Source organism: Acinonyx jubatus, chromosome B3, assembly GCF_027475565.1.
Source record: "Acinonyx jubatus isolate Ajub_Pintada_27869175 chromosome B3, VMU_Ajub_asm_v1.0, whole genome shotgun sequence".
Lineage (NCBI taxonomy): Eukaryota > Metazoa > Chordata > Mammalia > Carnivora > Felidae > Acinonyx > Acinonyx jubatus.
The window spans coordinates 29,187,424-29,210,290 of NC_069386.1; the positions used below are offsets into that span (position 1 = coordinate 29,187,424).

The 22,867-nt window shown below is 38.2% G+C and overlaps 1 protein-coding gene across 2 annotated transcripts; it reads left to right on the plus strand.

Annotated features, from left to right (window-relative positions):
- The first annotated feature begins 555 nt into the window (after window positions 1-555).
- Window positions 556-17,776, plus strand: RCN2 (reticulocalbin 2). 2 transcript variants are annotated; one of them, XM_027067834.2, is made up of 7 exons: window positions 556-921; window positions 1,309-1,414; window positions 4,506-4,702; window positions 11,102-11,215; window positions 14,786-14,882; window positions 16,274-16,413; window positions 16,947-17,776. In XM_027067834.2, the coding sequence occupies exons 1-7, from the start codon at window positions 778-780 to the stop codon at window positions 17,097-17,099; spliced, it is 951 nt and encodes a 316-aa protein (XP_026923635.1). In that variant the 5' UTR covers window positions 556-777; the 3' UTR covers window positions 17,100-17,776. The 2 variants fall into 2 exon arrangements, with proteins under 2 accessions (XP_026923635.1, XP_026923634.1); XM_027067833.2 differs by having other exon boundaries at window positions 557-921; window positions 16,271-16,413.
- Window positions 17,777-22,867: the final 5,091 nt, after the last annotated feature.

Genomic DNA, 22,867 nt, shown 5'->3' on the forward strand with positions numbered 1-22,867 from the left:
TAACCTTCACAACTCTTTAAGGTCAATTGACGTCCATTTTATAAGTAAGCAAACAAGTTTTCAAGGGCCAAGGAACTTGGCCATGGTCACAGAACCTGTAAGTCACGAAATTGAGCATCAGCTACAAATACCTGACTTCAGTAGCTGGGTTTGTTCTTCCTGCTCTGGTGAAATAAATAAGTAGACATACACTTGAAGACTGGGAAATGCATACTGTTGGTTGGTTCCTCAAGATAAACATTTTTCTAGGTACCATATTTTTTTGATCCAAATCTCCAGCTTTTCTCGAGGGCGGATAGACACATGGAGTGGGGAATTTCTGCCATTAACAAGACTGACGGGAAAAGACAGGGAGGGAGTAAGGTGGGGTGGTGCTTTCTGAAGGTTTCTTGGCGCAGACGAAGGCGCCCGCGGGGGGTCTCCCCTCCCGGCAGCCACCGCTAGCGCTGTGGAGCTGTCGTACCGGCAGCAGACCGCCACATCGCCGCGGCCCTCCCCCAGCGCCGGACGGCCCAATCAGCGGCGCGGCCTGGCGCCCCGCCCCTCCGCCGGGGCCATTTAGGCCTTGGCCTGGCCAGCCCCAACACCGCAGTAGTCGCTCAGGCCTCATCCGCCTACGGCCCGAGGAAAGACGGCCACCGCCCCCTCCGCGTCTCCTTCCCTCCTCCCCACATACGCCGCACCGCCGGTCCGCAGCAGCCCGCGAAGCGCCGCCGCGGGCTTGAGCCCCCGCCGGTCTCCTTCCTCGCCTCTCTGTGTCCGCGGCGGGTCGGCGCGATGCGGCTGGGCCCGAGGCCCGCGGCGCTGGGGCTGCTGCTGCTGTGTGCCGTTACAGCCGGCGCCGGGGACGCCGAGGAGCTGCACTACCCGCAGGGCGAGCACCGCAGCGAATACGACCGTGAGGCTCTGTTGGGCGGCCAGGTGAGGTGGCCAGGCCGGGGGCTGGGAGGGCCGGGCCTCGCACCGCGGCTGCGGCGGGCTTTGTCCCGGGACAAAGAGGGGCGGCCAGACGAGGCCTGGCCCGGGCTGCCTGACAATGGGGTCCGGGCGGGGCGCCTCTCACTCTCAGGGGGACCCCGAGGCCTCTGAGCCTGAGGAAATAGAGCGGCCCAGGAGCCGGAACCCTTCCACCCTCTGACACGGGGCAGGATCACTGAAGGTGTGTAGGAGGTGGGGGCCTTGGAGAGCAAGTGTGGGTCACCCCAAAACCCTGGACAGGAGAGGCTTCTGGTAGCCTTATTTTTTCCACCATTTTACCGCACTGATGGTAATGCTTTACCCCCCTATGTATTGCTTACCCCCCCAAAGGAAGAAGTCGATGAGTATGTTAAACTTACCCCTGAAGAGCAACACAAAAGACTGAAGTCAATCATAAAGAAAATTGACTTGGACTCAGATGGCTTCCTCACCGAAAGTAAGGACGTCCTACACAACTAACAATGGAGAAATCCCTTTGTAGGAGATAGAAATATAAACATTTTATTAAGCAGGTCTATCTGTTGAGTGTAGATTGCTAGTGTTGCAACAAATGAGAGGTACTGTGACGGGGGGTGGGGTGGGGGGAACATGTTGAGTAGGTTTTATCTGGAAATCTTTAGGCATAGGTTCCAAGTAAAAATCAGTGCTCTCCGGTAATATATAAACATCGTGGACGCTACACGGTATGTGTAAGTCATACATTGAGCAAACACCCCGTTTCTCATATGACTTTTATCGATGTCAACAATAGACTTTTGACATAAATATGTCAAAAACCTATGGTGTTACATGCTGTATTGCTCTTTTGATATATGCTTCATTAGCAATTTAAGAATTTGCTTCTTTTTCATAAGTAGAAAAAGACCTGTTGCATGTAAATTATGTTTATTACAACTTACTACACCTGGTAGGGGCCTTAGAATCATCTTGTCCACCTCTCTTTGTAGAGCTGAAGAAACTGAAATCCAGAGGGGTAAGTGCCTTTCTTAAATGAGTGGCCAGGATTAGAATCCAGATTTCTTGCTCTTAATTCAGTTTTTAATATCCTTCACTTAAAAAAAATCTGAGGGGCACCTGGTTAAGCATCCAGTTTCGGCTTAGGTCATGATGTTATGGTTCATGGGTTCGAGCCCCACATTGGGCTCTGTGCTGACAGCTCGGAGCCTGGAGCCTGCTTTGGTTTCTGTGTCTTCTTCTCTCACTGCCCCACCCCCACTTACGCTCTGTTTCTCTCTTTCGAAGATAAATGAACATTAATTTTTTTTTTTTTTTTTATGAGGAGTACCTGGCTGGCTCAGTTGGTAGAGTTTACTTTAAAAACTTTGCTCTCAGGTAGGTTCTCCAGTCAGAAATGAAATGCACAGATTATTAAAAGAATATTAAATTGCTGTGCAACTGTTTCTCTTCATTGCTTAATTCAAGTGGTAAACCCTCTCAACTTTCTAAGTCGATCATCCAAAAAAATTCAGGAGATATTTTGTTATAACCCCCTTTTTTTTTTAAGCTTATTTATTTATTTAGAGAGAAAGAAAGAGAGCATGAGAGGGGAAGAGAGAGGGAGAGAGATAATCCCAAGCAGGCTCTGTGCTGTCAGTGCAGAGCACTATGTGGACCTTAAACTCACAAACTGTGAGATCATCACCTGAGCAGAAACCAAAGGTTGAATGCTTAACCGACTGAGCCACCCAGGCATCCCATATTTTGCTATAACTCTTATTTAAATGCTTCTCATCGTCTGAAGTCAATCATAAAGAAAATTGCTGGACAGAGAAGTACAAAATAATTGGTAAATTTAAGATGTGTTGTCAGTAAAATTGGTGCCCTCAGAAATATTAAGGTTTTGGGTTCTCTGCTTCAAATAAAAACAAAGCTTTGACTCTAGTTGTCCACTAAAAATAGGTCTATCTTTGGTTACACTAGCAAGCACACAGAAGAAATTGATTTGGAAGACTTTGTGGTACCTATTTGGGCCTAGATATGTTCAAATATTTAACAGTAAACTTTAAAGTTAAAAGGAACTCAGTTCAAATCTTCATTTTACATATGAGAAAACAAAAACTTGGGTGAGTAAACTTACCCCTTATGGCAGAGCTCAAGTGTGAACTCATGTTTCTGGTCCCTTTTCCAATCTGTATTCTATTATGTCATGATGATCTCTTTAAATAAACCAGAAGAAACCCTCATTATACTTGAAGGACCCTTCAGAGAAGTTTGCTAATTTGCACTGTAAGAGGTAGGACTGGACTCAGGTTCTTGAGAGCCCGAAATTCTGTGGAAGGATTTTGGGCTTTAGAAACAGACATAGGTTTGAATCTGGATTCTGCTTACTGGCTGTGAGTCCTCAATTCCAAATGGCAATTTCTTGAACTGTAAAATAAATTAGATTAGAAACGGAAATGGACAGTGATTAGAATTGCCTTGCTTTGAAGATTAGAGACAACATATGTAGAGGACCTGATATATAATAATTGTTCAGTACATGGTTACCATGATAATTATTCTGCCCTAATTAAGAGTTTCAGGAGAGACAAAGTGTCTTCACTTTTCTATCCACTTGACCTCCCCTAAACCAGTAGAGGAGTACCACTCTAAACCAAATGGTATATCACTTTTAAACCAAATGGTGTACTCCTGCTGTTCTTGCAAATATTCATGTTCTTCCCCCACCACCTTTTCTATAATGCAATAGAATAAATATCTCTGAATAGATTTTTTTAAAGTTGATCTGAACGTGGACATTAGAGATTTAGAAACTTTCTCCCATGTCTTCAGGTACCAAGATAAGACAGAGAGCTGTTGCAAGAGGGCTTAAATCCTAAATGCTACCCATAACTTTTGTTAAAATTTCACCCAGAAGTTTTATGACATGGTTGAAGGACATATACTGTAATAGTGTTTCTCAAACATCAGTCACTTGAATACATTTTCACAATTTAGACCATAGCTACTTGCCATCTGTTACTTCCTTAATATGGTTTTGATTGAACTCAACATGAAATTTATTTTAAAGGGAAACTTTATATTACTTTCATAAATGAAAAACTTATTTCTAATACATACATACCTACATACATACAATACATACATACATACATACATACATACATACATACATACATATTTGTACTTCCCAAGAGATCTGTGATAGTTAGCAAAGGTCATCTGCAATGTTGTGGGTAATTTTTAAAAGTCAAATACTATTTTGGCTAATTGGTAATTCATTTAACAAATAACTTATTGAGCCAGGCACTTTCTAGGCATTTAGAATACCTTAATGAACAAAACATACCCAAACTCTGTACTCAGAGTTTGCATTCTATTTGGATCACATAATATTATATTCTTAGATTCCAAACTGCTCTCACCACCTTCTACTCCTATTTCTATTGAATACAACTAGGCTAATTCTCTCTCAGTATTTGAAAACACTCAGGATTTTTTTCTTTTAGATAAAGTTTAGAAACGTTCACTTCTGTAAATACCAGAATTACCATCAACATTCATTGTGTTCTGGGAAATTCTCACAGGTGAACTCAGTTCGTGGATTCAGATGTCTTTCAAACATTATGCTATGCAAGAAGCGAAACAACAGTTTGTTGAATATGACAAAAATGGTGACGGTAGTGTGTCATGGGATGAATACAACATTCAGATGTATGATCGTGTGATTGACTTTGATGAGAACACTGCTCTGGATGACGCAGAAGAGGAGTCTTTTCGGCAGGTGAGTATGCTTGCATGGGCTGTTCCTTTTGATCTATCAGTTCACTTTCCCTTCCTGCATGAATGAGCACAAGAGGTTCTGAGGTTATAGACTGGGATTGCCTTGTCCTCTGGGCAATCACCTGTTCCACTTCAGTGGTCATTTTGATGGCTTCCTTTCTCACCGGATTCAGGACTCTTATTCCGGACTACCTAAATTATCCTTGCATTTTTTTTTTCCCAGCTGCATCATTTGTCCTCATTGCTACAGTTGCTTTTTAGTGTATTTTGAATATGTACCTCAGTATTTTATTTTTTGTTATTATTGAACAGTTTTATATCATATTGACTAAGACTAGAGGCCCATTCCCATTTGTAAACAGATAGTTTTATATAAAATAACTATTTGAAAAAATTAATTGTAATAAAATACACTTAAAATTTACCATTTTTAAAAAATTTTTTAAATGTTTATTTTTATTTTTGAGAGAGCATGAGCAGGGGAGGGGCAGAGAGACAGGGACAGAGGATCTGAAGCAGGCTCTGCACTGACAGCAGAGAGCGTGATGCGGGACTCGAACTCATGAACCGTGAGATCATGACCTGAACTGAAGCCAGATGCTTAACTGACTGAGCCACCCAGGCACCCCCATTCTAACCATTTTTAAGTGTTCAGTTCAGTAGTGTTAAGTACATTCTCATTGTTAATACAACCAATCTCCAGAACTCTTTTCACCTTGCAAAGCTGAAATTCTAAACCCATAAAACAACAACTCCCCATTCCTCCTCCCCTGGGTCCCTGGCAGTCACCATTGTATTTTCTGTCTTTGAATTTGATTATTCTAGGAACCTCATTTAAGTGGAATCATACATATTTTTGTCTTTTTGTGAGTGGCTTACTTCACTTAACGTCATGTCCTCATAATGTTGTAGTATGTGTGAGAATTTCCTTTTATTACTGAATGATACTCTATCGTATGTATGTACCACATGTATATCCGTGGATATATTGTGTGTATATACCACACTTTGTTTATCCATGGACACTTGGGTTGCTTCAACTTTTTGGCTCTTGTGAATAATGTTGCTATGAACATGGGTGTACAAATACCTCTTTGAGATCCTGCTTTTAATTCTTTGGGATATACACCCTGAAATGGAATTGCTGGATTGTGTAGAGTACTTCTATTTTTAATTTTTTGAAGAACTGTCATATGGTCTTCCATAGAGGCTGTACCATTTAAAGTAACTCATTTTTGAAGATTCACTGTCACTATAAGTTTTGTTGATTCTCATGGTTTAATTTGTCATAATTAAAATATGTCTTGTTCTAATGCTTTTTTTAAAAAAGTATTTTTTTTAATTTTAAGTTTATTTATTTTGAGAGAGACAGAGATAGCGTGAGCAGGGGAGGAGCAGAGAGAGAGGGAGAGAGAGAGAATCCCAAGCAGGCTCCATGCTGCCAGCTTTAGAGCCCGACTCAGGGCTGGAACTCACAAACCGTAAGATTATGACATGAGCCGAAAGCAAGAGTCGGTCACTTAACTGACTGAGCCACACAGGTTCTAATGCTTCTTAAACAGAGGTGAGGAAGACAATTTTTATTTAGGAGTTAATAAGAACTTTTAATTATTAATTTGTACGAACTTTTTAACACAAAGGAAAATAAGCTTAAGAAATTGCTATTTCAGTATGAATTTTTATATTTCAAAGGTAACTCTAAAGACTTTTTTTGAATAGATAGTTTTTTCTATGTGGAAAAAATAAACCCAGGGGCACCTGGGTGACTCAGGCAGTTAAGTGTCCAACTCTTGATCTCAGAGTCCTGAGTTCAAGTCCTGTGTTAGGGACCCAGCATGGAGCCTATTTAAAAAATAAATGAGGGGCGCCTGGGTGGCTCAGTCCGGTAAGCGTCTGACTTCAGCTCAGGTCATGATCTCACGGTCCGGTCCGTGGGTTCAAGCCCCGCAACGGGCTCTGTGCTGACCGCTCAGAGCCTGGAACCTGTTTCAGATTCTGTGTCTCCCTCTCTCTCTGACCCTCCCCCATTCATGCTCTGTCTCTCTCTGTCTCAAAAATAAATAAATGTTAAAAAAAATTTTTTTTAAATAAATGAATAAACAAAGTAACTGATTCAATTAAACCAAACACCTTGTTGCAAATTATTACATCCCAAAATATTAGTCAAGGATACTTGGATAACATTTGAGCCTCTTCCATTCTTAAACATTCCATTATGGTGTCTACTTTTTAGGTTTTGTTGTGGCCATATTTATAATTATACATTCTATTTATTTCAGAATCATATTGGCCACTTGAGCTCTATAGGCCATCACTAACTCAAGGTGGATTGTTTTTTCTGCTAATGATTATGCTATGTGTATGCCACCAGTGTAGAGGTTAAGGGCTTCAGCCTTGGAGCCAGTCTGCCTGGCTTCACATCCAGCTGTACAGCTTAACAATTGTGCAGCTTTGGGTAAGCTATTAAACCTCCCTATGCCTCAGTTTCCTCATCTCAAAAAATGAGGATAATAATAGTATGGAGAGATAGCAGTAAATAGTAGCAGTTGGGTAGGTCAACAGAATATTAAACAGTAAACAAAAGAATAATATTTTAGGGGTGCCTGGGTGGCTCAGATGGTTAAGAATATTATTTTAATGTTTATTTTTGAGAGAGAGACAGAGTATGATTGGGGGAGGGGCAGGAGAGAGGGAGACACAGAATCTGAAGCAGGCTCCAGGCTCTGAGTTGTCAGCACAGAGCCTGACGTGGGGCTCGAACTCAGGAACCATGAGATCATGGCCTGAACTGAAGTTTGACACTTACCAACTGAGCCACCCAGGTGCCCCACGAAAGAATATTATTGAAGAAAGCATGTGTGATTCACATAGGTTTATATTTAGTACATAATTAGCTTTTAAAAATTATTGAAGAATTGGTTAACTATATCAGCTTTAGATTAGTTAAGATTCCTTTTCCCTTTTTTCCTCCTTATTTGGGTCTTCATCTTACAGTGGACTACAGAGAGTGGAAATTAGTCTTTTTACTACTTAATTCTAAAAAAGAAACAAACGATAATGAGATTTGGGATTTGCCTGTCTCCTAGATATCCTATAGGAATCAATTAATCTTAAAAGTATTGTTTGAGTTCTGAGACTTCTCTAAAACCAAACCATGGAATGATATAATGACTTACCTGCTAGGTAACAAGAGAGAAGTTAAATACAATATTTTAAAATCTTACCAGCATCAGACTATAATTGTGTCTTTTTTTTTTCTTTTGGCACCCAAAAGATTTAATAACTATTCCATCAAAACATGAGAAATGTTTATGTGTGGTTTCTTGAGTCTATATTCTTGGAACAGGGTGATTAGTAATAGATGATGGTGTTGAGAAAAAAATCTTCACTTTGAAGGGATACATGACTCATTAATATAACCTACTTAAGAACAGTTTTTCTTTTAAAAAATGTGTGGTTCTGATAATGGGTTCGCCACCAAGGTACTCAGTACATTTTGATTATAAGACTCTACTTTTTAAGAGTGAATTAGATCTTAATAGTGTAAAGGAATTGATGGATCCCTAAAATGAACACTTCTCAATGGGAGTCCTACTGGTTATTCTTTGACAACCCAAGAATATCTCTGCATGAGGTATTATCTCATGTCTCTCTTCATGTCTCTATATGAAGTTCTATTAATAATACTTTATTAGAATTTGTTATATATAACCCCCTCAAAGTGGATATGGATTATAAAAATGAATTCAGAAACGTATGTATTATTCTTCAAAATAAAAATCAACAAGGATGAAGAATGAATCAGTCTTACTCAAAGTTACAGACTTAACATTATACCATAAGTAATCATCAAAAGTAATTGCATATCTAAATAAAATAAAATTTTTCTATATGGAAGCCTATTAAACAAAAATCAATTTGATGCCTGAATTTTATCTTATTTTTAGTAACTTTCCATGTAGAGAATAGAGATAACCTGTAATAATGGCCCTCTAAGGCTGTAAAATGCTTGAAAAAGCATTTCTTTACGTTATGATGAACAATTATAGTCAGCACTTTTAGGCAGGATGATTAAAGTTTGGGCATCTACCTGGCAAAAGTTCAATTGGTCTAACTTTTAAAGCCAGCTGCTGAATGTGCATGTACAAGCAATATTTATTTATGTAAGATAGAATCTGGCACGTGGCTGATCAGAATTTTTAAGACCTAGACTTTTGTTCTGGCATCACAGGTTATATATTTCCTCGTGTAAAATCATTAGTCTACCAAAAGATGGCAGTTTTGTTCTTCACAAGTTTCTGTGACAATATAAAAATAAATGATTATGGTCATTTCTACCTTCTTACTAACTGTATGTAGCACTTTCTACTCTCCACTAAAATACAGTGTTTTTACACAGAAGACTGTTGAGGTTTTATGAAGCTGACAGCCTTTTTTGTTGTAATCTTTTGCCACTTTGGAAAAAATCTTCCTGTGTATTGGCTTCTTTAATTTGAGTTGCTCTTAAATTGTTTTCTTCAAATAACCATGAATAAAACTGTTTTTTAAAATCTCATTATTTCATTTGATTTTAAAAATCTGAGAAATATGAACAAGAAAACTACTTTCCTTAATTTTTTAAAAAACAATCTGAGCTTGTTGAAAGAGATCCTTTCTTTCCATAGGCAAATTTGGCCAAATTCAGCTCCCGCTGCTGAAACATGGACCTTTTTGCTCCAAACTGAAGGGTTCTTTCATAAGGAAATCTAAGCACTTGGTATTTTGAATAGTAGTTTATTCAAAAAGAACTTGATTGACTCAACAAAGTACCTCAAATTCTTGTCTACTTTTTCCCATGTTAAGCCCCTGAAAAGCAAATGTAAATTATTTGGTCTAGTTTCGTGAAATTAGGAAACATTAAGTTAAAAGCAGCTATTTGGAAACAAGGTTGTTGTTATTTTTTTTTTTTTTTCTGTCATGATTTAGTAATAACTGGCTAGTGGGATCTGGATGGTTTAAAAGATGAACTCTTGGGAAAGAAGTGAGCCTCTCCACTGTAAATCAGTCATTTTAAAAGAACTAGTGTTTCAGTAAATGACTGCTACCTAACCTCTATTCTAGAAAACTGAAAAGAGCATTTATTTTCAACAATGAGATACATATATTAAAAACTTCCAAAATATTTGAAATTGTGTTTTTTTTTCATGTGCTGTTTAATACATACAGTTTACAGAAAGGAAAGTTTTTCCCATAAATTCTCAAAATAGAATTTATGCAGGATTAGCAATATAGCACTATTGGCTTCCAAGGTTCTTGATTACAGAATTCCTTTTGAGAAATGCATTAAAAACAGCCTTGTCTCTAATAGCTGCTTCTTGATTTACTACTTGTGCATACTTTACAAAAGGAAAAAAAGGAAGATGGTGTGAGAAAGTAAAAAAATATGTTTACTTAACCTCAAAATAGGTCCGTTTCACCTTTTGATGTGTTTGTACCTGAGTAATTATTAGCACTCTAAAGGGCCTACCAACAATAGACTTTCAAATATTAGATACATATACCAGAAATATTCTCATAAGAGGACTATTTTTCTAAAATCTGTTAACATTTTTGAAAAGTCATTCCAAGGACCAGAAATTATTTGAAAATGATATATCAAGAATTAATACATAGTCTGAATTTATTGCTTTTGGGGCATTCGGAAAAGTTGAGATTGTTAAAGAAGATGTGTAGTAGTGTAGAAGAACAGGGAGGATCAAAGTTCAGCATACCAGCTGTATTTCTGACATCTCTCTCAATCATTTAATTTCAGTTTTCTATCAATAAGAGTAATATGTAACAGTTTTTTTTTTTCAACGTTTATTTATTTTTGGGACAGAGAGAGACAGAGCATGAATGGGGGAGGGGCAGAGAGAGAGGGAGACACAGAATCGGAAACAGGCTCCAGGCTCTGAGCCATCAGCCCAGAGCCCGATGCGGGGCTCGAACTCACGGACCGCGAGATCGTGACCTGGCTGAAGTCGGACGCTTAACTGACTGCTCCACCCAGGTGCCCCATGTAACAGTTTTAAATGCTAAGGTTTACTAATTGCTTGAGAGGGATTCTCATCCCAATTGCTTAATGGAGATTTTTATCCTGAATTTATAGCTGAGGAAACCAGAGAGGTTAAGCATCGTGCTCTTACCACAGCTGGTAAGTGGCATTGCTGGCATTCAGATCTGAGTCTCTGACTCTAGAGTCTGTGTCTCAGTTGCTTCTCATAAATGTTTGTTAATTTGTCTAACCTACCTTCAAAAGGGCAATGTGAAGATAACGTACGAGAATGTACTTCCGATTTCACATAGTATGTATTTTTCAAAGTATGTGTAATGATGTTGTGTGGATGAGACCTTAAATAAATTCAATGTTTAATTTTCAAAGCTTCATTTAAAGGACAAGAAGCGATTTGAGAAAGCGAACCAAGATTCTGGTCCTGGTTTGAATCTTGAAGAATTTATTGCTTTTGAGCATCCTGAAGAAGTTGATTATATGACGGTAAGGAAGCTTTAAGAGCATTCTTGAGTAACCAAAACTTTAAAACCTGTTTTTTTCTAAGTTGTTAAAATGAATCATCTAGCAATGAGAATTTTTAAAAGAACCCAAGATCCAAAGATCTCCCCACTTAAGATGAGAGGTGGGAAAGGATTTCTGCTGGTGGGGGAGGAGTGCTGATTAGGAGGGAGAAGGTAAATCTCTGTCAAATGTGTGAGTGGCATGCTTCCCTTGGCTGTTTTCTCCCTTATAACCACATTATGTTCATTGCCTTCCTTGTCCTTTTGTAGCTTTCACACTTTTCTGTTTTCCAGTATCAGTAGCATCAGTACTTCTATTTAGTTTACGACATCACTTGTAAAAACTTCAGATCTGGGAAAACTTATCACCTTTGGATCCCTTTTCCTAGGGTGTTGGTGAGGGGTGTAGGTGTAGCCGCTGCTGAATAACATATTTGCAGCATGAGGAATGATCCCTCTCATCACTTTAGTACTTAAAAGAATTACCAGTTCTTCAGAACTCTAGAATTTAGCTCAACAAACATTGATTGAGTCCCTACTATGACGCAGCAAGCTTCTTGAGAACAGAAACTATTGTAAAGGCTAGTTGACTTTACTATTGTAAAGGCTAATATAACAAATAGCCTTATAAAAAATAGACTAAACATTCAATATTGAGGTTTGTTGCCTAGCCTCAGCCTCCAGATGTGTGGGTTGGTTCTCTGGATATTTCAGGGAGGGAAGATATTTCAAGGAGGGAACATAGCTTTATATTAAATGGGTCATGGCCAAAAGCTGCTGCCTTGAATAACAAGGCTGCAGTTAACCTTTTTCTCCATAGCCCAGTGGCAAGACACCCCGATTGCGACCACGTATGCCACTGAGGCTTCTGATTTCTCACCTGGCACCAAACACACGACCTAGTTTTAGAACAATGCTGGGCACAATTTGTTTAAGTGCCAAAATTAAGTTAAGACTAGCTAATTGAACCCTAGCATGGCAGGCAGGTATTGATTCTCTGGGGAATAAGGAACAATTGAATTGAAGACTGAGGAGGGAAATGACCAGTGAAAACAATGAAATAATTTGGGCATCATGTGCCACGGCCCCAGAGTACAATGTGGCAATGGAACGAAATAGGCATGAACAACATTTTGAAGAAAACACAGCAAGAATGTTGACTGACTAAGTGTGGGAAGAGAAAGGAAAAGCTAGAGAGGACTGTGAGGTTTTGAGCTTGTACAAAAATGATCAAAACAGTAGTACCATTGACAGAATGGGTTGTGTCAGGATGGGACAGGATATGCCAAGTGGGAGTTGACTCCCACTTACATGACTGTGGCACATAAGATGTGTGACCAAAAAGTGGTGTCTCATTCAAAGCAGCTTCATTAATTCTTATTTACCTTAATTTGTTTTGGTGTATCCCTTTTTCCATTTAAAGATATATTTGATAAAGGAAAAGGCAGGGTACAAGATCAACTAGATGGTTTTACTTTGGATTAAAAGTTAGAATTTAAAGTACTTTCATTCATGTAGTTCCAAAATTTCCTTTTTTTTTTTTTTTCTTTTTGAGGGAGAGAGAGAATCCCAAGCAGGTTTAGCCTCATCTCACAACCATGAGATGCCTGAGCTGAAATCAAGAGTCAGATGCTTAACCGACTGAGCCACCCAGGTGCCCCCCAAAATTTCTTTTAATCATGGCAACATTATTGAAATAAGTCCGTTGTCCCCCAAGAGGATTACTTAACTTGTATGGGATTACAGTGATTCTTAACTTGTATGGGATCACAGACTCCTTTAAAAATATGGAGCAACCTGTAGACTATCCCAGAAAAATCACATAGGCTCCTACACACAAAATATGGGATTATAATTTCAGGAGATTCTCAGATTCTCTAAAACTAATCTTTGGAGATCCAGGTTAAGATCCCCTGATTTCTATATATAAAATCTGTAACATTTGATTTTTAGAAAACTAACAACTTGTATTTAAGTTATTTCATGCAGATGTAAAGGAAGCCTTTGGGTTTGGCTAGAATTAGAGACTTTTGAGAATATGTTTTTGTTACAGTTGTGATGCTAGAATCCAGGTGTTTGGGTGGCAGCAGGTCGTGAGGACAAAGTAATAAATGTAACCCATAAGAAGCTAGGCATCAAAGAATCCAGGATGGTAATTAAAGAGTATAGCAAAGTCCTGGGGACTTGAATGTGTTAAAGGCATAGAAGAAGAAGCTGATGAGAAGAGATTGGAGCCTTAGGAGAGGCCAGAGTTAAGAGTGAAAGAAAACACTCAGGAAATGGAAAAGTATGGGAAAAGTCTTCCTAGGAATAGTGTTGAGGGATTCACCCTAGAGAAAGGGGAAAGATAGCAAATTCTTGAGATTGAAGAGAAGGATGAGAGGAATAGGCATAAAAATAGAGGTAATTAAAGGTGAGGATGCAATGCTGATAAACAGATATACCTTGGGGCACCTGGGTGGCTCAGTCAGATGCTTCTGACTTCAGCTCAGGTCATGATCTCACAGTTCATGAGTTCAAGCCCCATATCGGGCTCTGTGCTGTTAGTGTGGAGCCGGTTTAGATCCTCTGTCCCCTTCTCTCCCTTCCCCATTCACGCTCTCTCTCAGAAGACCTGTACCTTGTTTGGATAAATGGGAGAGTATTTGGATAGAATTGTAGTCAGGCTCAAAGTGGAATTTTCAAAAAACAGCTTTAGAGTATGTGTTAGGGAAACTGAGGCAGAGACAGACTTCCAAACTGCAGTGAGACCCACTGAAAGGAATAGAATTAATTTATAAGCGTTAGGTTTGTATTTGTATTTGTGTTTCTCTTTCTTTTAGACTTTATGATTCTGGAATAAAGGAGAAGGTGATGTGGGTCTTCTGTACAGGGTGGAGATTGGCAAAGTAAGAAAAGGGTACAAGAAGATACAGGAAGGTAATAAGGGAAGGCCTGAAATAGCTGGACATTAAACAGGTCACCTTGGGTCAAATGTAACTAGAAAGCGTGTAATCTTTGGGTTAGAGAGGATTGGTTGATAAGAAGCCATGATAAGAATGAGGAGCAGATTCGGGGCAGTTTGGGGTGGATGGGGTAGATTTGGTGGAAGAGGAAGAAAGGAGGTGTAGGTTTATGGGGGACTGACACATTTCACTTAGATCTAGAGGCAGAACACTTCCACGCAAAGGGATCTAAAATGGGGGTTCTTTTGGGTTTGTTAATGGACTAGATGAAAATTGGAGCTAAAGGAGACCTAGGTGATAAGAGGTGTCCTTCTGGAGAAGGAGGGGAATGTGCAGAAAATAGGATTGTGAGTTTAGTGTTCAGGTTGTTTAGGAGGGTGAAGTGGAATTCTTCTCAATAGCAGAAGCTTAAAGACATTGAATTTAAAACTACTTAATATTTGTGGTTTTATTCCTGCTTCTAAATTCCAGTTTAGAAAGATTGTCTTGCAAGTATGGACAACTGAAATGATTATTCCTAAAGAACTTCTGTACTGGGATGGATTCAGATGGTGGTGGGAAAATTTTGTAACTAATTGTTGTTGTTGTTGTTTATGAACATACAATAGGAATTTGTCATTCAAGAGGCTTTAGAAGAACATGACAAAAATGGTGATGGATTTGTTAGTTTGGAAGAATTTCTTGGTGACTACAGGCGGGATCCAAGTAAGTACCCTGGGATGTGTGGAAGGAGGAAGGAAAAATGGGAATTAAAGAAGAAAGGAATTGGGAGAGAGCCTTACTCTGTTTGAGGTCTGTTTGACAGAGGGAAATGGAACAAGAAGAATTGTGCCTGATTTCTGCTTGTTCTGCTGAGTAAATATAATATAAGCAAAACAGACTCATGGCTTATGTGAGAATGCTATCTCACTTTTAGTTCCACTTGTAGATTCAGAGTTTTCTTCCTTTCCAAACAAACGTAACATAATTATTGATTCAAATGGGCAAGGAGGTAGAGGTTGATATTTTTAGACAAAATCCTGTACCTTTGCATGTAGATCTTAAAAGAAAAAGAAACAAAATACTATAATTACTGGTATAGACCATGGATGGCATCTTACTCAGTGTTTGAAATTTGAGGAGTCTGCATGTGCAGCTTTTTCTTTTCACAGAGGTCTTTTTGGAATTGTTGCTTCAAAGCATCACTTAGTGTGAATTTCACTTTAAAATTACACGTTACTTTATAAGCACACATGGCAAGCTTTATATAGCCGCATGATGTACATGTAATGTGTACATGGGTACATGTACCCCGCTCAAATGTGGGGAAACTAGATACCAGAACAATTAGCAGCAGTTAACAGACTTAACTTGTTGTGATAATATACATCATTTTAAAAACTCTGAGTGGTGGGGCACCTGGGTGGCTCACTCAGTTAAGTGTCCTACTTTGGCTCAGGTCATGATCTGACAGTTCATGAGTTCTCGTGAGTTCGAGCTCTATGTCAGGCTCTCTGCTGTCAGCAAAGAGCCCGCTTCTGATCCTCTATTCCTCTCCTTCTCTGTCCTTTTCCTGCTCATTCTCTCTATCTCTCTCCCTCAAAAAAAAAAAAAAAACAAAAAACCTTTAATAAAAAATAAAAACTCTGGGTCATTTAGACTTACATGTCACTTTTGAAAATTATATAGTGTATACTTGGGGTGCCTGGGTGGCGCAGTTGGTTAAGTGTCCGACTTCAGCCAGGTCACGATCTCGCGGTCTGTGAGTTCGAGCCCCGCGTCAGGCTCTGGGCTGATGGCTCGGAGCCTGGAGCCTGTTTCCGATTCTGTGTCTCCCTCTCTCTCTGCCCCTCCCCCGTTCATGCTCTGTCTCTCTCTGTCCCGAAAATAAATAAAAACGTTGCAAAAAAAAAGTAGCTACATTGTAAGCTCTGAAAATTATATAGTGTATACTTATTTTAGGACTTTTCAGATATGTAGATCTGTTTCATTGGGCTTCCTTGATGTAGTAAGCTTTAAATTCATTTCCTTTATTCTAGGGATGTACCAAACTTTTTATTGGATACAGGTTCTATTCTTGTGTATGCATATTGTGTTTTATTTTTTTAATTAAGCAGCAAATGAGGATCCAGAGTGGATACTGGTTGAGAAAGATAGATTCCTGAATGATTATGACAAAGATACCGATGGCAGGCTTGACCCCCAAGAGCTGTTGTCTTGGGTAGTACCCAATAATCAAGGAATTGCACAAGAAGAGGTGAGTGTTAAAAAGTGACTATATATTCTCCTCTTCCCCAGATTTAGTGCTATTAATAGAAAAGAAGTTCAAAGCCATAAGCTGAAGAAAGAAGTAATGGAATCATTGTTTCTTTAGGATCCGTGCATTGCAATTTCTTGACTTAAATCTGTGAACTGTTTTAGATTGTCAAGGAAGTTAAGATTATATCATGTATTAATTTGATAGTACAGTGAATAGAACAATAAAAGTTTATACTTTACCTATAAGGGCCCAAAGTGGGTTATATTAATTTTGCTTAACTTTGAGGTATCCTGAATTGGATTTGAGTGGGGTGGAGGCAGAACCTAGCAGAAATTAAGAAAGGAGGTAGTAAGAGAAGCGGTAGATAGCTTGGTTATAATGTGTAATATTTTGAGATACTGAGATAATAATGAGTATTTGGCACACCTGAATGATTTTGACAAACCAATCACATTGAAATGTGAACATCTTGCTGAAAATACTTACACGTGACACCTTTTGGTTTTATTTTGTTTTGTTTTGTTTTAAAGGCTCTTCACCTAATTGATGAAATGGATTTGAATAGTGACAGAAAGCTCTCTGAAGCAGAGATTCTGGAGAACCAGGACTTGTTTCTTACCAGTGAAGCTACAGATTATGGCAGACAGCTTCATGATGAGTATTTCTATCATGATGAGCTTTAATCCCTGGGTAGATCTGAGTAGAGTACTGTCTCTTTTATAATTTGTTACCAGCTTTACTTTTGTGATAAAATATTGATGTTATATTTTACACTCAAGTCTTAACACAGTCAAAATGATCTTAAATGTAGATTGTAATTTTGACCTTTTAGAAGAACAGAACCAAACCTGGTATTTATTTCAAAATGTATTGAAGGAATAAAACAATATTGTGCCATATGACAACAAAGTCTTTCCTAAATATTCCATCTGTTTAGTACTGTATCGTGGGATATTTGAGTTCTATTTCCATACTTGAAAAAAATGCAGGATTTTAGAGATGCCTGAACAATATTATTTAAATAGTATGTGACTGAGCTATCAGTTTTTCTTTTGTTTTAAGTAGATTTAACTTTGGAACTGACAGAAAGGACATTGTTTTTAGATTTAGCATTTTGTTTTAAAACCTTTAAAGGAACCTTTAGAAGGACTTATACCTCACATTTTAATGTTGAGAAGTTCTTAATTTTAAAATGGTTTCTATAAAGGGTTTTATTGTATGAAATAGAACTATATTTTTGCATATGTATAGATAGTAATTATATTTAATGTGTAACTATAGCGTTATGGTGTGTGGAATTTGACATTGTCCAGAACTCTTCATTTTTGACTGATTAAAAATGAAATGTCCTATCTTTTTATATGTTTGTTTGTTTTTCTTTGATCTCCCAGATATTTCACATAGGTTTTGTTATTATACATGATCTCACCTTATTCGTTCTTAGATTTTGGTAGTGAGTGTTCTCAAAACTTAAATTATTCTTGTTACATATTCTTATTTTTTTTCTTTTTTTGATAAAAGAATCAAGTTATAATTGAATGTACACTTGACCTACTTCGGTTGCTATTGTAACAAATGTAGTCTTGCTGTTTTGTGCTAGAAATAACCCTAAGAATTACACAGGTTGAAATCAGTAGTAGAGCTGGTTAGTTATCAGTGATATCGTTTACTGTCCATTCTATTGAAATTAAAATCATACTTGGTAAGTATTTGTCAGTTTCAACCTCATTCAGGGGATCCATGTATTCACCTTTGTGGGGGGGAAGGAAAGTGACAAGGTGAGGAATTTGTTTTCCTAGCTCTTACCTGCAGATAGTCTTTTTTTTTTTTTTTTTTTTAATTACTTTGGGGCACTTAGGTGGCTCGGTTGGTGGAATGCCAACATCGGTTCAGGTCATGATGATCTTGCAGTTCGTGGGTTTGAGCCTCTCATCGGGCTCTGTGCCGACAGCTCAGAGCCTGGAGCCTGCTTTTGGATTCTGGGTCTCCCTCTCTCCGCCCCTCCCCCACTGTCTGTCTCTCTCAAAAATGAATAAACATTTAAAAAAATTTTTTTTAATTACTTTTATTTGTGGGGGAAGAGGTCAGCTACATGTTCTGTTAATCTTCTTCCAGAATAAAGTTGTGTCTTCTGTGGCACACATAGCAGTCAGGGGGCTTAGCAAGTCCTCAATGAGTACTTGGGAAAGCCTGAAGCTCTTTTTGATAGAATTAACAGCATCTGCCTACCTCTCTGTTGTCCCCATCTTTGCTGATGTGAAGTGTGAATGCAAATTGTAAACTCTTACACCATACTGATAGCTTGCTTACCCTGGTACCTAAAGTATAAGGTTTTCATTTTAACCTACAACACCTATCTGGTGATAGCAGTTTAAGATTTAAAGATACACCATTATCACTCACTCGTCACTTGTCAGCCTTACTGAAGTTGGGATATTAGTAATAACCAGTTTGATTAGCATGATACTATTTGTTTTTGTTATTAGGTTCTTCAAAATCTATATCAGAATTGTTAGATCATTAGATACGGATTTTATTTTTATCTTAATGAGTTAAGAATTAACATTCTAATTTTTTTTTTTTTACATTTAATTTTGAGAGAGAGAGAGAGAGCGCAAGCAGGGGAGGGGCAGAGAGTAAAGGAGACACCGAATCTCAAGCAGACTCCAGGCTCAGAGCTGTCAGCACAGAGCCCGACTCAAGGCTTAAACTCATAAACCGTGAGACCATGACCTGAGCCGAAGTCAGCTCAACTCACTGAACCGCCACGGTGCCCCAAGAATTAACATTCTCATTCAGCCTTGATATCATCATATATAAGAATTTTGGTGATATTATTAGTGTTCAGTAATATCTGTTCTCCTTTATTCTTGGCAAGAGGAAAATTACACTTCCCAGCCTCCCTGTAGGTAGACAGTTACCTCTGACCAGTTAAAAGTGAGTGGAAATAGTGTGTGTCACTCTCAGACTGGGCCAGTGACCAACCCATTTCCTTTGCCATGGCATTGTAGAGAAGGCCTCAGGTGACATGGTGGGGCCACAAGATCAAAGAGGCCTTGATTTCTGAGTGACCACATGGAGGTCAGCTGTACCCTCAGTGGACTTTGCATGATCAAAAAATATAAACTTTTACTCCGTTAAGCTGCTGAGATTGTGTGTGTGGTTGTTAAGCCACTGAGATCTTGGGGGAGGGGGATATGTATGTTTAACCACAGCAGAGCCTAGCTTATCCTGAGTGAAAATTTAGTATTAAACAACTGGCTTTTACAGGCAAACGGAGAAAAAGAATCATCTGCTTGAGAAGAGCTTCTATATCTTCTAATAAGTCAAACTAGAAAAATTATTAAAAATTTATTAAAAATTAAAAAATTTAAAAATAAAGCTTTGTTTTTATTTTGATGGAATTAGGAGAATTTGAATTTATCTTTGTAGCATGAGAGTAAAAATGGAATGTGACTTTTTGAATCATTGGCTGCTTCTGGCTAAAGGACTTAATCACTTCCATTGTTTGACTGCAGGTACTACTTCAAAATGAAAAAGTTGACAGGATTTGTACAAATCAATTCTTAGGTGGTTCTGATTGGGCAATTTTACAGGACAGAAGATGGCTGTCTAGTTTGTGATATGAATTTAAAGGAAGCCAGGACACTCAGGGTAAAAGCCATGATGTCATGTTTGGCTTGTTCTTTCCATTGCAGTTTTTTACAGCAGCTTTATTTTTATTTTCCATTTGCAGCTTTATTTTTTACAGCACTTGCAGGTTCACAACAAAATTGAGCACAAGGTACAGTGATTTTTCCATATACTTTCTGCTCCCCATATACGACCAGCCTTCCTGCTCTCAAAATCCTACACTAGGGTGGATATTTGTTACAATCAGTGACCATACAATGACACGATATTATTACTCAAAGACCAAAGATCATGGTTTACATTAGGGTTCACGCTTGGTGTTGCGCATTCTGTGGATTTGGACAAATATATAATGACATGCATCCACCATTATAGTATCATATAGAGTTTCACTGCCCTAAGAATCATCTGTGCTTCTCCATCCCTAACCCCTGGCAACTACTGAATTTAGTATCTCTAGTTTTGCCTTTTTTAAGAAGTCATATAGTTGGAATCATACAGTATGTGGTCTTTTCAGATTCCTTTACAGTTTTAAATGTAAGAATAAATTTGTGCTGTTCGTTCTCTAAGGTTTTTGTGTAACAATATTTCCTTTTCAGTGAGAAATTTCTACTTAAGCTATGAAATCTTTTTTTCACTTTGGAAAATGGTTTAGGAAAGCCAATTAGAGTGAAAATTTTGATAAAAGTATTAACAACTAATTTGCTTTATTTCAACATTGAGTTTTGTGGAATAAATATTTGGCTAGATTTCCTGGCTGCTATAAAGTATTTTTATAACTGATGTCAATGAGCATCTCCTACCTAAGGACTTCCAGAGAAGCTACCAAATATATCTCAGTTTTATTTGGAAAAAAGGACTCAATCCAAACACAAAGAAAAACTAATACCTAGAGTTTGCCATATCTTCATTTCAAATTAACCAAAGTTAGTTCATGAGGTGTAGAAAGGAAATCATTTGAGTTTATAAAACTATTAAAAATGGTTAAAGAATCATTAGAATATTAGAATATCTTTAGAATAAGATAGCCTTTAATCTTGACTTTACATACCTTAAAAAATAAAGTCCTAACTAGTTCTCTGTTCTACAAAGATATTTTTCATCTCTTCTGAGACCAGGTTCCAATGAACAGAAGGCATCACTGTTTTGCTCTTTTGTACCATTAGCAGTGGTTAGTGACACAGGCAAAGAGGCTATCCCATTACAAGATACACTGAAAACATAAACATGGGTATTTTTGTGCCAGCTGCTGGACCGTCAGAACTGATGCCGTGTTGTTCTGTCTATGACAATGACATTATGCAAGTGATTGATTTCCTAAGAATACTCTAATGAAAAACTTGATCACATTTAATTGTGGACTGCCTCCAGGGTGATAAGGAAAGGGGAGCTAGGCTCAGCTGAGACTGAACTGTGATGAAGCGATTTACACATTACCTGATGGTCACACAGCAAGTTAGTCTTCACTCTGCTCCTTCAGCCCTTCCCCATTACATACTGCAACATCTCAGCTAAACCCTCTCACTCCCAAACAAGCTACCAAAGCAAAACAATTCCTAATGCTTAACAGAGGGAAAGAAATGGGGATGGTTTGTATTAATGCCACTACCCTGCTAAATTTAAAGACATGATAAACATTTATAAAAGTTTATGTGTGGCAAGAAGAAAAAGTATAACAGTTTATCTAGAAATCAGTGTATTATCTTGCACTTAAAAAATGGAATGTAAGCTTCTTGAGGGCTTGCAGCTATATCTTCTTTACCATTGTGTGTCCAGGATATGATTAGCACATAGTAGATATCTACTGAGTGAATGTACTAATGGTACAAGATGAGAGAGCTGACATAATATATGTTTGTTTCAATGGCTGTGGCTTTTTTTTTCTTTATGTCTCTTTTTATGTCCCTTTTTCTTGCCTTATAGTCTCTATATATTCTTTATCTCTTTGGATATTTAAGTTTATTTATGTTAAAGTGTCTTTGAGATGATTTTGTGACTTCTAGTTATATTCCCATTTAGTAGTCCAATGACTCTGCTTCATTGTGGTTTGCAAATTATGGCTGAATTCATATTTAGTGAGAATTGTTTTCATGGGAATCTGGAACATCGTGGAAGTGTCCTTTGTTAAACCCTGTGGTTTTATCTGTTCTAGACAGGTTTCTTTGTTAAATCTCTTAGCCTGAAGTTTCCGTACTTCATAATAGAGTGAATTAGGGCCTCCCCTGTATCTGCACAGGTGCAGTTTTGGATCCCAATTTCTCATCAGTGACCTTATATACCCATGACTGGCAGATACTGTAATTCTTTGTTCCTTTTAGACCAGTAAGTGGCATTTTTCTAGTCTCCATCTCAAAGAGATCTTCCTTCGTGGTCCTGGCTAGCTCTCCACATATACAAGCATCATTTCGTTCCCTCTCTTTGGCATGAGACCTCAGCGCCAGTGGTTAAGGCCCATATCCAGTGGCCATATCTGATTCCCCTGTGAGCCATTGTGCCCCTGCTGACTCCTTCTTTGTGTTTATTCCTTCTTTGTTTCTAGAACCTGGAGATTTTCTTGCTCTTGTACTCTGATTTATATTAAACATTTTGTATTTTGTCCAGCATTTCTATTTATTTGGAGCAGGATTTCAGTCAGCCATGATTACTACACGAATTCGTGTTAATTTATACTGCAAGAGAGCTGGAGATGTTACATAACCACAAACTAGGAGCATCTAATAGTGCAAAAATAAAGCAACGTATATAATGCAGTCTTACATGCTTTTCAAATAAAAATGCTATGTGCAGATTGTCAGAAAAATCCCACTGCTATTTTGAT